The sequence below is a fragment of the Pteropus alecto genome, unplaced genomic scaffold (genome assembly GCF_000325575.1).
Source record: "Pteropus alecto unplaced genomic scaffold, ASM32557v1 scaffold8, whole genome shotgun sequence".
Lineage (NCBI taxonomy): Eukaryota > Metazoa > Chordata > Mammalia > Chiroptera > Pteropodidae > Pteropus > Pteropus alecto.
This window is the reverse complement of record NW_006494609.1, coordinates 16,327,107-16,342,671: the sequence shown is the minus strand read 5'-3', so window position 1 is coordinate 16,342,671 and position 15,565 is coordinate 16,327,107. Positions and strand designations below refer to the sequence as shown.

General features: G+C 37.5%; 1 protein-coding gene and 1 non-coding gene across 3 annotated transcripts in view; both read left to right on the top strand.

Annotated features, from left to right (window-relative positions):
- Window positions 1–15,565, top strand: part of BTBD7 (BTB domain containing 7) — a 67,220-nt gene that overhangs the window by 46,174 nt on the left and 5,481 nt on the right. For both annotated transcript variants that reach the window (XM_006925546.3, XM_015599682.2), the window contains exons 5-10: window positions 1,428–1,503; window positions 4,514–4,674; window positions 7,142–7,285; window positions 8,948–9,137; window positions 11,838–12,016; window positions 13,923–14,363. In XM_006925546.3, the coding sequence (XP_006925608.1) occupies window positions 1,428–1,503; window positions 4,514–4,674; window positions 7,142–7,285; window positions 8,948–9,137; window positions 11,838–12,016; window positions 13,923–14,363 (1,191 nt within the window). The remainder of the gene's footprint in view (window positions 1–1,427; window positions 1,504–4,513; window positions 4,675–7,141; window positions 7,286–8,947; window positions 9,138–11,837; window positions 12,017–13,922; window positions 14,364–15,565) is intronic.
- LOC112473908 lies at window positions 7,997–8,102 on the top strand. Its single transcript, XR_003044198.1, has one exon. It is a non-coding gene; the product is annotated as a U6 spliceosomal RNA (small nuclear RNA).

The window sequence follows — 15,565 nt, the reverse complement described above, 5'->3', positions numbered from 1 at the left end:
TCACATTCGCACAACAAAGCCTGCTAGCTTTCTGGCCCTTTCTGCACTCTGCCGCTAGGACTCAGTATTGTGAGCCAGCTCAGGTCCTAACCAGCCACACCATAGGGGTTGAGGCAGCAGGCAGGGTCAGAAGCATAGCCCAACAGCGATTTTCTTGGCTTTCATTAATAGTAGACTTATGATACCAGTTTCTTATTTTTGGTGGAATATTAGATACTTAGACTGTAGATAGTAGCTTAAGCTATACAAAGTAAGAATAATAATTTACGATCCATTCAGATGCTCATAAAAACTCAATACGTGTGTTCTGCCAAAGTGTAATAATGTTTTCACCTACTTATTTTTAATCAGAAGCAGTTTTTAGCAAATTCTGTGCCCTTGACTTATTTTTTCATCTAATTTGTAGTTAAAACTAACAGTATATTTAAAATATTACAAAAAATATTTTCAGATAAAGTATGTTCAAGCTTAATTTTCTTTTGCAACGGTTTTATGAGTTTTATGCTGAAAATTGTACAACAGTTTTAATGTTATGAAGACATAAAAACCCATTGAGCCATTTCTTGTTTATATTTGTACTAGAAAAATTATAAAATGCTCTATCTCAGTCACAAATGCAGTGAAGAGTTAAATTATCCACTTAGCATCTGTGCTTTTCCTTGTATACTGCTTTGATTGCAATACAATGTTGTCATTTGATTTAGTTGATCAAATGTGGGATTTGATTTATTTAGGATCTGTGTTTGCTAATCTCGTTTTACTGTCCTGATACAGACTGCATGCATTATGGGAGTTAGAATCTGTCAGTTCTTCTCAGATTATTGTCTTTAAAAGCTTTACATTTCTTCTTAGAAAGTAAAAACCTTAGCAGCCTAGATTTGCTCTAAGATTTTAGATAAAATACAAAGAACTGAGGGACACATTCCAGTTTCACAGATAGTGCTTACAGGGTCTTTCACCAATCAGTAGTATAGCATACCTGTGGAGATTGTAGCTTTTTCTACCAAAACAAGTTGCTATACTTGTTTGTTCTGTTCCTACAAGAGATAGTAGCTGCTTTGTATCCATATACTTTTACTTTTATTTACTTCCATCTTGTCCCCCCAAAATTTAAGGCAGCTGTAGAGAGACCATATAAAATAAATTTAAAATAGGTGAAGAGAACAGGATAAATAAAAAATAAAGGTGGAAGTAAGAATTAAAATTTTATTTGGAGCCAAGAGTGAGGTTACTGGACAAAACCCATGTAGTTCAGTCTTGCATATTCGCTGTTGATGGACTGCAGGTTTAATGTGAGTGAACATCTCAAACAGCCAGTGTAAGGAGTGAAATGTGGCAAGTTGCAGACTTTATTAGGAAAGATCATTAATGAAATTAACCATTTACCTAATTTCACCAAAATAAATATAAACTATTTTTTATTATAGGCAAGTGAACAAGATATCCTTAAATATCTGGTTAAATGGGGTGAGCATCAGCTGATGAAAAGAATAGCGGACAGAGGTAAGCTCAGAAAATAAGCTTGCGCAGTAAGTTTTCCCCAAAAGCTGACTGGCATGCAGCTACACGTCAGTCTTGACAGTGGCCACTATTGCCTAGTGAAAATAAAAATCTTTACAACTGGCAAAATTCTTTAGTGGAGAGAGTACACTTTCTTAGAAATAAATATACCAAAAAATTATATTTTGTAATTTTAAAAGGCAGTTTCCTTTTAATGTTATCTATGTGCTTAATATTATATGTTGATTGATTTACAGAAGTAGTAGAATGAAAGTTTTCATTTAACGAAGCGTTACAATGCATGTTGTTGTTGAAAGTATTCTGGAGTTCGATAATGGCAGTGAGTGCACAACATTGTAAATGTATTAGAAGCCACTGACGTGTACACTTTAAAATGGTTAAAATGGTGAGTTTTATGTTATGTGAATTTTACTTCAATAAAAAATATGTGACTACCTCCAAAAAGCATATTTACTGGGGTTTTTTTTGTTTTTGTTTTTTTTAATTTTGTGGAAGGTAAAAGAAGAATGCTTTTGAATGACCTCCAACTGGGGATACTTTAGGAAAAATAGAAGCATCATGTGGAGCTGGGCTCAGCTTGGGAGCTCACGATTCCGTAGCAGGCTTGTTTATGTCTCGGGTTAGCCCACCCACCCATACTCCTTCCCTCGGAGAATACTGTGTTTCTCTATATAATGAACCCAAATCAAAACATTTTAATTAGAAAAATTAAATACAGATTTTCCATTCTTGTCACTTCTCAGTAGCTTTATTGGGATGTAATTTACGTACCACCAACTTCACCTGTTTAAAGCGTCCGAGTCAGTGGTTTTTAGTACACTTACAGAGTTGTTCTGCCACATGGTGAAATATATAAAAGTATCAAGCTAAACAGCCTTCAAACCTTTTTATAGTGTTCCTTTAATACCATGCTCCCCAAGCACTAGGGAACAAAAGTAGTCTTCCTCTTCGCTTTCTCCTAATTTATTTCTCTGTGGCCTACAGAAGCCTTTAGGAATTATCAGATTTGAATTTTTTTAGATATAATAACCCCTACTATTAATTTGGGACATTTTGGAAATGCCAGTATACAGTCTGTACCCTTTACTTGCAGGTTCTGTATTTGCAACTTCATTTACTTGCTACAATTTATCGGTACCCTCAAAATCAGTACTTACAGTGCTTTCACGATGAGCATTTGCAGACATGTGCAGAGTGACAAAAAATTTGAGTCCCCTGATGCACGTGTTCCCACCTTCTTGTTTCCACTCTCGTATTGTAAACAAGTGTCCTTTCACAGTGTACTTAGCACCATGTTTTTCATATCTTTATGGTTTTTGGGGGGGTGACCTCACTGTTTAAAATAGCCTCCAAGAGGAATGCTTAGTACTCTCACATGTTCCTAAGGACGAGAAGGCTGTGATGTGCCTTACAGAGAAAATGCATGTGTTAGATAAGCTTCGATGGGGTATGAGTTACAGCAATGTTGGCCAAGAGTTCAGTGTTAACGCATCAACAGTACTAATAAGGTGTCTCTAAACAGAAACATATGTAAAACAAAGTTATAGCTTGATCGGTTGACAAAAATGTCGTGACCTAAAAGCTCACTGGAACCTGACTCTGTGTTTCTTTTAGCAGTGGCTCAGTATTTGCTCATTAATTGTTCTTGGTGACTTTATAGAACATAACTACCCCAAGAATTCAGTGTATAATAATACTACGTAGTCATTATAGGTCATAGGTTTGTTCATTGATGTAAAGTTGGTAATGTCATTTATTTGAGGGAGATAATGAACATCCTTGATAAAATTTCCCTTAAAACAGTAGTTTTCAAACTGGATTAGAATGAAATCCTCTTCCATAGGAATGAGAAGGAAGCTAATAAGCAAATCAGGCTACATATTTGTTTCAGTCACCTTCATATATAAGGGTTCTGTCCTTACCTGTTACCTATTTGTAAGTTTTCTGTAAGATTTCATTTGAAAACAGGATGCCACTACTTTAAGAAAACTTTTTTTTGAAAAATAATGCCTTGTGTAAGTATGAAGCTGAATCATAGCAAGGCAAGGAAAAAAAAAAAACCTGTTTTTTACTTCTGCAATAATTTTATTTGAGATGACTCCAGAAAAAGCTTAGCTTCTCAAAAACAATCATTTTACCTATTTATCACATGATTTAAGGGAAATTCCGGTTTGCCTATAGACTGCAAAATATTTAGCATTTATATTAGTGAATGATAAAGATCTTTTTTTTAAGCAAAATAAAAAAGACAGCCCCCCCCAGATGAAAGAAGATTAAAGATTCCCAAAATTTATGTAAATTTTCCCCACTTCGACACCATAAGCATATATGTACTTCAGATCTTTCCTTTTTGCTAATACTCAATAACGAAAAACCTTTATTCTCTGCTGTGGACAATGGAAATATATTACATGTCAGAGATCAGACAGTTCACTTATATGCAGTGACATTCCCATATTATAGAAATTTAGGAGACTGTCATAAAAATCTTAAATAGGGTGCACTTCATTTTGCTGCTTTAGATGCTATGTGATTAATATCTTGTTAAATTGCTGTTAAATAAATGGTAACCTAATGAGCATACTGATAACCTACAGTGACCAGAAATAGCATTTGCCCTACAATGTTCTTATTAGACTAAACACTAGACACACAAATGAGAAAGCTTAAGGAAAAGCCCTTGGTCAAACTAGAGTTTAATAGATTTTAATAGATGGCCAAAGATATTTTTCCTCTGAGCTAGTATATGGAAAAGAATCCTTTATTCTTTAGCACAGAACAATCATAAAAGAATGTTATACTGTTGATACCATGCTTTTTCTCTGTTCAAGAACATCTCTCAAGTAAACTTCCTAAGATATAAACATTATTTATAACTCTTTTTAAAGCAGATGTACCTACGTATGAAAAATGGTACTGAAAGTATACTAGAGAATAAAGAAAGCCTTTCTCTGAAAATTTGAATTTGGCAACTTTTCATTTTGTCTCATAGAGCCAAACTTACTGAGCGGCACTGCTCATAGTGTGAACAAAAGAGGTGTAAAAAGACGGGACCTGGACATCGAAGAGCTTAGGGAGACCCTTTCTTCTCTCTTGCCTTTTGTGCGAATTGAACACATCTTACCTATAAACGGTGAAGTCCTAAGTGATGCAGTAAGTGTTTTTCTTCACTTATCCCTTTTGTGAAAAGAAAATGCACTAAATTGTGCAGGCTTTTTTTTTTTTTTTTTTTAATCATTGTAAATAACTTTTACTAATAGAGTATTGTGAGATTGTAAATTCCATAGGTCAGAGACAGATGGCTGTTTTGGACTATATGTATCCCCAGTGTCCTGTCCTGCACGTGGCACAAATAAATGTTTGGTGGATGGAAGTCGAGTGGGTATGTCAGTCTTACTTTTGCAAGATGATAGTTTCTAAGGAGTTAATTCAGCCGTTTATCAGTGTAGGTCAAGTATATCCTTATTTAAAAAAGAGAGGGTAGAAATTACCTTTGGAGACTTTTCAAGAACAGCAGTAAATGAGAAAGCAGGACAAAAGGCAGATGGATGGTTCAGTGTAAAACTGTGGAATTAATCTTATAACTAACTGTATTTCAGTTTAAAAAGTAATGGAGTTGGTCATGTTACTTTTATAAATTCTTTAAAGTGAATTTTTTAAACTAATAGAATTGTTCAAAGTAATAGATGGGAAAATAAATATTATAAATATTAGTTCCTCATACATTCAGTATAATACTATAAACATAATAGTTTTTTTTCAACTGCACAGAAGTATTATAAAAGTCATCTGAAAAAACTCGATAAGAATTTTTTTTAATTCTCTAAAAAGAACATAATTAAAGAGGGATGACTCTTCCAGAATGTAAAATATACTTTAAAATTCTAATATTTAATCTGTGATGCTAGCATATTAATAGGCAAGACAAAATAGCCTAGAAAAAGATCCTAATTAAGGATATTGATCTTATATTATTATATTAATATTACATTAATATTATGTTTAATACTATTAAACATAATAAACGAGCTATCACAAATCAGTGTGGCACTTGACTAACTAATGAGTGGGGGAGGGAGGAAATTTGTTTAAAGGTAAACCCTCATTTCATTTGCCCACAAAATTAATCCCTGTTAGAATGAAGAATTACATATTAAATTAAAACATGGAAAAACTAGAAGAAAATAATTAAATTTTTATGGAATCTCTGATTAGAAAAATGTTTAGTCTCACTAGTAATTACACATACACCAAAGAAAGCAAGATAAAACAGTAAGTTATTTTTTTTACATATTAAGTCAGTAATTTTTGAGATAATACTACTATCCATAGGGGGAGTGTAGCTGGTACATTGGTAGCATTGTCATTAAATATTTGGAAATAGCCTAAATATCTAAGAACAGGGGAAATAAATTATAGTACAACTACTGAACAGAATACTTTGCTGCCCTGAAAAGAGGTTATAACAACTAATACAACAACATGGAAAATAATAGAATATAATTTTAGTAAGGATACAAAATATGTATTTTTATGTATTCTAGAAGACAGTTATGTTAAAATTCATTTGAAAAGGCAATATAGCAACATTACTAGTTTTAATAGATTAGATTTATCAGTGTGTTTTCTATTTTATAAATATATCTAATACTACTTTAAAAATAATTTTAACTAATATCACAATTAGACACTTATATTTAACAAGAATAATATTGGAGAAACAGTGTTTGCTTTTGTTTAAAATCTAGGACTCAAACCAAGCTGAACCCTGAATTTGGTTTAGAAAAATATTTTAGAACTTTGGTTTAGAGACTTAAAAAATATATATCACTGCTTTTAATTCCATGTCTAACAGATAATAAGTCCCCAGTAAAAGTTTGCTGATAATGGCTCTTAAGTGTTATGTACTCCTAATAGGTGCAGGCACTGTGCCAAGTGCTTTTATCTGCATTGCCTTCACTTAATCCTCAACAACCACCTTAAAAGCTGTAGGTACTTAATTTATATTTTCTTAGCATAGATGAGGAAACAACAGGGTCACCACAGTTAGTTGTGCAGTGTTGCATCTCCAGGGCCATGTTGGAGCCCTTCACATGAGGTCCAGGCAAAAGGAGATGTCTGTGGTCACGAGGCTCTTAAATGGGGAGTTGAGGTGTGAGCCAAGTCTGCCTTCCCCTCTAGCCCCTGCCCGTGAGCCCCTTGCACACCACCTGTATCTTGGAACTGTAGGTGTGGGCCCTGTAGGTCTTGTTTTGTCTTGGGAGGAAGCGGGTTGGGTAGCAGTAGAATCAGTTCCTAGGTAAGAGAAAAAATAAAAATCAGTGTTCATTAAGAGTTCTGAAAGTTAATCCAATTCATTACATTCTTAATATAGCTCTTGTTTTAAACTCATTCTTTTATTTAGAGAAAAATGGGAAATTGTGCTACCTTTTTTTGCTGAATCCTTTAAATATTATTAAACATTTGAAGTATTTTTAAATTTCACATATATGCCTAAATTTTTATGCAAATGGCAAAGTTTGAACATTTTGATTTATAACTATTATAATTTTTCTCTTAGTAGTATTATAGTGCTACACAAATGTCTAATTTATGTAAAAAATAATTTTTTTTTTCCAAGATGAAAAGAGGCTTGATTAGTACTCCTCCATCAGATATGCTTCCTACATCAGAAGGTGGAAAGTCAAATGCCTGGTTACGGCAGAAAAATGCTGGAATATATGTTCGCCCTCGACTGTTCTCTCCCTATGTGGAGGAAGCAAAGGTAATGAAAACCATTTTAAGATATTAGACTACTTTATTACAAACTATAAGCACAAAAATATTTATTGTGGCACTATGTAAATATTTAGAAATAGTCTAAATGCCCAATAACAGGGAAAGGGAAAGTAAATTCGAGTTGGACTACTCAACAGAATAGTTTTTTTGAAATGTTTAATTATCAAGCATGCTTTTATGACTTAGGTCATGTTAAATTGCATTTTACATTTTTCTCATCTTAGTTGCCTTGCAAATGTTAACTTGGAAAAACATTTTGATTTCACTAAAATGGTTATCAGTATTTTGTAATCTTCAAGATAGGGAAAACGTCCCGAAAGATTATACGCATTTCGTCTTCCTTCATAAATTAAAGAAACGACTCTAGTTCTTTAACATATTTCTGTAATGGCTGACTATTGGAATTTGTGTTTAGTTTTAGAATGAGTGCACAAACTAAGACAAAATTTCAGGGCTATTAAGTAAATAGTTGGCATTATGTATATTATAGCTCTCCAAGAAAATGCAGTAATGTAAAAATGAAATACTGTAATTTTTATTAGATGTATTCAGCCATCAGAACTTTAGTGTGGCCTTTTGAGGAACTGACAGTCTTTGAAAGTCAGAAATCACTATTAAGCTTTATGAAATACATTACCAGGCAAAACAATGTGTGTTTGGGTAAAATTAAGTTACCTTAAAATTGTTCTCATTTTTTGTGCTCGCTCTGGCAGCACATATACTAAAATTGGAACGATACAGAGAGATTAGCATGGCCCCTGTGCAAGGATGACATGCAAATTTGTGAAGTATTCCATATTTTAAAAAATCGTTCTCATTTTTATTGTCCTAGTTTAAGATACATGAAAGGATTTACGAGAAGTTTATTTTATTGACTAGGTTGATACTCTGCCTCTTACTGAGTAGGTGACATTTTAAATAGTTCTAAAACAGGAAAGCAGAATGATTGCATCTGGTCTTTCTGGGATGAGTTCAGTACTTAAAGTCACTGCAGTAGCTGAAGCCTTTACAAGAGGTTGAGTCTGGTGATAAAAGTTCTGTAATAAACTAGAGCTACCCTCCATTCTGCTTTGTCTCAGAAAGTACAATAATCACTAGTCCTCCTGGAACTTCCCTGTTTCTCAGATGGATGCCTTTACCTATGTATAAGTAGGTAATAACCCCAGGAAATGTGAAAAATGTTTATATGTTATGTCATTGTGGCCATTATGCAATGCGGTGAGATAGTCATCTGAAACAGATTTTAACAATTGGGTTTATTTATAGGTCTCTTGACTTTAATATCAATATTAATATTTTGTCTTTTGAGCATTTTTTGTTGCATCTGGTGTTTAGCCCATATATACAGTGTTTTCTTAATTTATAGCAACTTTATATTTAATTTACTTCTGATTAATTTTATCAAATTTCAAATACTTCAATTAGAAGGAAACTCTTCAGAAGATGATTATTTTTCAAAGATATTCCAAAAAATCCTTCAAAAATTAAAGAGGTAGGGTACTTTCTCCTTAAACCACTGATTGTAAACTTCATACAGTGAAAACAGTAATTCCCTTTTTACATGCTGAAGGTAGTAATCTTTCGCCAAATGTGATTTAACAGAGATGAAGGGTTGACTAATTCTGTTAATACTGAATTGTTATTTCAGTCGGTACTAGACGAGATGATGGTGGAACAAACAGATCTTGTGCGTTTGAGAATGGTTAGAATGTCCAATGTGCCAGACACACTTTACATGGTCAGTAATGCCGTACCACAGTGCTGTCACGTGATCAGCCACCAGCAGATCAGCAGTAACCAGTCAAGCCCTCCTTCGGTGGTAGCCAATGAAATTCCTGGTAAGGCAGTAACCTTGTTTTAGGCATTGATGTTAATAATTGGATCTTTTTTTTTTTTTGTAATCCCTTTATACATGCTAATTCTCTCCACGTTCTAATACTCATTACATGTTGTTCTCAAAGAATAAATACTTACAAGCTAAGTTTTTTGTTTCATATTTTACTTTACAGTAACAGGTGTGCACAGTTTTTTGGGTTAGCCCGGAGTTTCTCAGCCTTGGCCCCGCTGACTGAGGGATGGACAGTTCTTGGTTGTGGAGGCCATCCTTTGCGATGTAGGGTGTTCAGCAGCCCTCTCGGCCTGGATTTGCTAGGTGCCAGTACCATGCACACACACACCTCATTCGCAGCAGCCTTTCAGAAACGTTTATGTTCCTAGCCATCGCCCAAATGCACACTGTGGGGCAAAATCTCCTCCTGTTGAGAACCACTGGTCTAGAGGAACTTCTCGCATTATAAGACCTTTTGAGAAGAGTGTAAACTTATGTCTTTGAGTCTCCATATGTCACCAAAAAATGTGATCACTGTTGGTTTCCCTGAGATCCAGTTTCCCAAGACCTGGTCTGTGAATTTTATTATAGTGCAGGCCTGTGTCTCCGGACTGAGGGGATTAGCCATGGGTAGAGAGGTGTAACTGTCATGTCCAAAGACTTCTGAACATTGGAAGTCTTTTGCCAGTTTCTGAGGTAAAAATCAACAGTGATCTGGGGGTCAGAAATTTATAGCTCTTGCAAATTACCATTACAAGATTTAAAAAAATTCAGCAAACTGTAGCATTATTGGAAATAGTGTCATCTATTTTCTCAAATGATTAAATTAAGGTTAAATAAAAGACATAATGACAACTTTTAATTGAACACATTTTATTCTGGGACTAATGCCTGATCAGTTGTTGCCTTATCAGATTTGTCCTGTGTGTTTATTTAAAGTATGCATTGGATAACAGTATGAAGAGAAATATTTCTGTATCTGATTTGTGCAGATTTTGAAGCTTTGACAATTAGCATGGTTTTTATCAGCTTGAGTTAATACAGTTGATTAGTAGCATAATTTAATTTTAGAGCTGAATCTCAAAAGCACAGACATTCACAAGTATGCTCAGAAAAGTAAGTCTTGTCTTTCTTTTAACTAATGAGACATGGCCCTGTTCTGGTGTCATCCTGATTCTAACTTGCCCACCATATTCTAATGAAAATCTGTGTAGCTTATTGGAGAAGACTTGTGGGCTCATGTCCCGGCTCTGCCACTTCATTTGTGTGATATCGGACAAGCTATTTGCTTTCTTGAGCTTTAATTTCCTTGTCTTCAAAATGGAGATACCTCCTTTCTAGGGTCATTGTGAAGATTTAAGGAAGCACCATGAGTTAATATGCTTAGGAGTTTGCCTGGCACAAAGCAAGCACTCAATAAATAGTAGCTCTCCTTTCCCTAAAAATAATAATAATCAGTGGCTACTCCAGTCAGTTTGTCTCATAGGCATTTATGGGCTTCGTGCCCTCCTCCCCGGCCCTTCACTACAGCCTTGCTCCAGCTTCCTAACCCGCATCCCCATCTCCAGCCTCACTCCCTCCCCTTCTGGGCTTTACACCAGGGCTCAGCAACGTTTTTCTGGGAAGGATCAGATAAAAAATATTTTAGGCTTTGTGGGCTGCAATTTCTGTCACAACTACTCAACTCTGTTCGACTCTGCCGTTGTAGGCCAAAAGCAGCCATAGACGATACCTAAACAGATGGGTGTGGCGTGTGCCAGTAAAACTGTTTACAAAAGCAGGCAGTTGTCCTGATTTAGCCTGCAGGCCATGGTTTGCTGACCACTGCTTGCCACTGTTCAGTGTACTTACCACATCACAGCTCTGATCCTGCCATTCCCCTGCTCAAGTGACTACACAGAACACAATTTAAACCCCTTACCGTGACATACAGAGTCATTCATGGGCTGCCCCACCCATCCTTCTGACCTTTCTTAATGCTTTTCCTGCCTTTACTTATGAACCCTGAGTTCTAGCCATGCCAACTACTGTTCCATACTGTTTCTCACTTGCATGTTTTACACGTGCCTGATCCCGTCTGCTCGGAAAGCCTTCACTCCGCATTCTTAGTCTGCCTGGTTTTCTCTCATTCTTCAGGACTCCATTCAGGGTTCACTTTGGCTAGGAAGCCTTTCCCGCCTGCCTCCAGTCCAGATTGGGGGCCCCCCTCCTGCAAGCATCCTTTGCATATTTTTCTCCATGACCCGCAGTGGCCCTGGACTATACTGATTTACTTAGTTAACGGCACTAAAATCAGAGTCATTTAAGACAGGGATCCTTTGTCCCGTGCAGCCTCATACCCGAGTCCAATCCCTGCTGCATAGTCAGGACTCAAAAATTATCTGAATAAAAGAGTAAATATATTTTAAAGACTTAGGAAATATCCTGAAATTCAGAAGAGAATATGCGCAAGGGAAATTTTATTTAGGCTGTGAACTAATACAGCTCAGGAGCTGTTTGGGTATTATCAAGAGCTTTGGGGCACAGTGAAATTTTAAAACCTTAAAAAATAATTAGAAGTATATATATTGCTAAGTTGCCAGAAAATTAAAATATCAAAAATTTATAAAAGAATTCTGATGCAGAACACATGCTGCTTTTTCTTGTGCTCAGTGGGTGGTCTTTTGTGTAGCTCAGGTATTTTGCCTACACACTGTTTTTCTTCTTCCAGTTCCTCGTCTCCTCATTTTGAAAGACATGGTCAGACGTCTGCAGGAATTACGACACACTGAGCAGGTGCAGAGAGCCTACGCGCTGAACTGTGGGGAAGGCGCCACAGTCAGCTATGAAATTCAGATTCGGGTATTGAGGGAGTTTGGTCTGGCGGATGCTGCTGCAGAGCTCCTGCAGGTGGGGAACAACGTTAAACTGTTTAAAATAGGGAGCGATGGTTATTATCCCGGCAGCATTTTGGACATCCCAGAAGCCCTCACAGCATGCGTCTTTTTCTTAATTCGTACTCTTGTTCACTGCCTTGAGAGTCAGCGTGGTAGCGTAGATATAGCGCAGGCTCTTGGGGTGAGAGCTGGGTTTATGTCCTGGCTCTGCTGCTGACCAATTACGTAACTGGGAGCAGTTACTTAACCACTCTGAGCATCAGTTTCCTTATGTGTCAGATGGATTGTTGTGAAGATAAGAGGTGCTGTATATAAACCTTGGCTGTATCTCACACGTAATAAATATAGCAATGGTAACTGCGAGAAGTTCGTGGCGTGTATGCCCAGCAGAGCTGAAAGAGGAGTAGAGAAGCCTGGCCCTCCACTGCTCTCTCCCTGCTTTGGTCACTAGATTTCAGATTTTGGCTGCCCCACTTTTTCCTCCCTCATCCCCCTTATTACAAGAAATGTTTTGCATGATGGTACAAAACCCTATAAGCACAGGAATCAAGAAATGAGTGCCTTTTTTTTTTAAACTAGCAGGAAAAAACATTTCTAGTAATTATTAGGTATAAAAGCAACGGCATTGGTTTTGCCATGAAGATAGAATTTGTAAAGTACAGTTGTCGCCCCTTACCCATGGGGGACGTGCTCAAAGACCTTGAGGGAATGCCTGAGACTGGGCTGTACCAAACCCCACATACCCTGTGTTTCTTGTACATGCACACCTATGATAAAGTCAGTTTATAAATCAAGCACAGTAAGAGATCAACAATAACTAAAAATAAAGTTATAACAGTATACAGTACTGAGTACTGTAATACGAGTTATGTGAATGTGGTCTCTCAAATTGTCTTGCGGCACTGTACATCCAGCATGGGGACGCCGGACAAAGGGATGATTCACGTTCCGGGCAGGACAGAGTAGGATAGCATGAGATTTCATCACAGCACTCAGAATGGCTCACACTTTAAACTTACAAATGGTTGGTTTCTGGAATTTTCCATGCAGTATTTTTGGACCATGGTTAACTGCAGATAGCTGAAACCACGGAAAGCAAAACCTCAGACGAGAGGGTCTGCTGTAGTCTGCTCATGGCCGCTAAATCAGAGCCTAAATTAAATTCCATTGCATCTGGTCAAGTGATTGAATCGTTTTCTTGCCACTGGCTCCCGACCCCTTTAGCCTGAGTCTTCAGTGGGGAACATGTGCGGTGCTTGTAGGCGAAGCAGCAGGCGTCCGTAGGTTCTTGGTTTTCATTATTTGCTGCTGTTTCTACCCATTAAAAGATGGGCTTGTTTTATATTCATTTCTCCTTTTGCCATTCTAAATTGTATCTTATTGATATCTTTAATCATATAAAAGTTTTATAATTTCAGTATTCCCTTATGTTTATCGAAATATTAATCAAACTTATTCCTATAGAATAGGTAAGGAATAGTATTTCGTAGTTTTTATTTCAGACTGAGCGTATACAGCTGTTTTGTCAGAAAGTAGTAGGAGGACCCTCACTTGTATGCCTTTTCATTGGTATTGTAATTTTGTTTTCTTAGCAAAGACATTTGAATTAGGTTTTATTTCCTGTTTTTGCATTATCACATAATCTTGCAAGAGATTACTGACCTGCTTGCTGGAATATATTCAGTTAAGCAGCTCTTTTTTCATAGCTGTACGGTAGCCTACAGAGGCTCCAGTCTGTCTGTCCTTTTGAACTACTAAGGGACTTTTTTCTTGGAGGCTTCTGGCCTAGAAAAGTATGTTGTGCCTGTTACTCTTGCCGCATGTGGTTTTCTTAGGTCCTCACTTCATTCTCTCAGCCTGTAAATTTTCATCTAGGAAATCTATTAATAAATGTCTCTCTCTTTTTTTTTTAATCTTAGAATCCTCACAAGTTCTTTCCTGATGAACGTTTTGGGGATGAAAGTCCGCTCTTGACAATAAGACAGTCCGGGAGATGCCGAGTTAACAGTACCCCCACTGCAGAAACCATGTTTACAGATCTGGACTCTTTCGTGGCCTTCCATCCACCCTTGCCCCCTCCACCACCTCCATACCACCCGCCAGCCACTCCCATCCATAACCAGCTCAAAGCGGGCTGGAAACAAAGACCTCCCACTCAGCATCCTTCACGCTCGTTTTCTTACCCCTGTAATCATTCCCTGTTTCACTCCCGCACGGCTCCTAAAGCCGGTCCCCCACCAGTCTATCTGCCAGGTGTCAAAGCAGCGGCACCTGACTGCACCAACACCACAGGCCTGGGGAGACAGACGGCCGCCACCACTGCTGCCACCTCAGCAACAGTAGCATCTGAGAAACAAGCGGTAAGTTAGCACTTAAGTCACTTACCTAAAATAAAAGGTCTGTGGACTGTCAGACGCCTTCCCCCGGCCCCAGGAGCCCTAGGAGGGCTCAGCAGTGCTCAAAAGTGTTGCTGGCAGGCCAAGAGCATAGACTGGGGGGATATGGGAAAGAGAGAGCAAAAGGGTGTAGGTGAGTGAGAAGGGACAGAGAAGAGAGACCGGGGTGTAAGTGGAGGGAGTGGGCGAGAGCCTGCCTTACCTTTAGGTTTCTTTGCAGGTGTTGGGAAGGGGTGGAGTTACTGGGCAACACAGAGGGCAGTCACCAGTTTCACAGTCTAGACTCTGCCCCTGACTTCTGTAGAATCTACTATTCCACCAAAGGCTATGATGGGGCAGGAAGCTTCCCATCAGGAACAATGTGGCAGAAGATTCCCCATTCAGAAAATCAGTCCTCATGCCTGTCTCTGCCTCCGGCAGGCTGTCCAACAGGCTGTCCGACAGAGCACCGTTTGGGGATCGCAGTGGCTGGCACTCACTACTAGCTAGTTAACGAAGCGAGAGTTCTTTGCTTGATTTTGCACTGCCTTAGAGGTTGAATCTCCGCTTTATGTAATACATTTGAAAAAAAAAAACTAATAGTGCTTTTTAAGTCTTCCTGCTCAGTCACACGCTGTCAGTAGCATTCAATATAGAGAGAAACGAAAGATAAATATATTAGTTCAGGGAATCTTCATTAAAACAGAACTTTATGACATCTAGGGACTAGTGTACAACTTGGGTCAAATTATGATCCTTCCTCACCTTATACCACCCTTCTACCCACTCCCCCTGCTCTGCGCCCCCCACCCCCCATAAAGGAAAAACAACAAAGGTCGAGATAATGTTTGATAAACAAAATTCCCATCATCCTATTGGCCTGGGCCTCAGTTCTACAATTTAAAAAGTTCTACTGCTTTCCGTGTTAAATAAAGCTCCCTTTAAAGGTGATTTACTTGTATGTTCGTTGCATCCTCTATTATAATGAAAAATTAGAATGACGTATGTCCCGCAGTGGGAGTTAAGTGAATCACAGTGAAGTGGGGTATTGCACAGTCATTTAAATAGTAATCACAAAGAAAATTTAGAGACAGAATTATACCATAAACTTTGTAAGATTATATGGACAAAGAAAAAAAGGTGAGAGGAAATACCTCAAAATGCTAACAAGCAGTTATCAGTAGGGA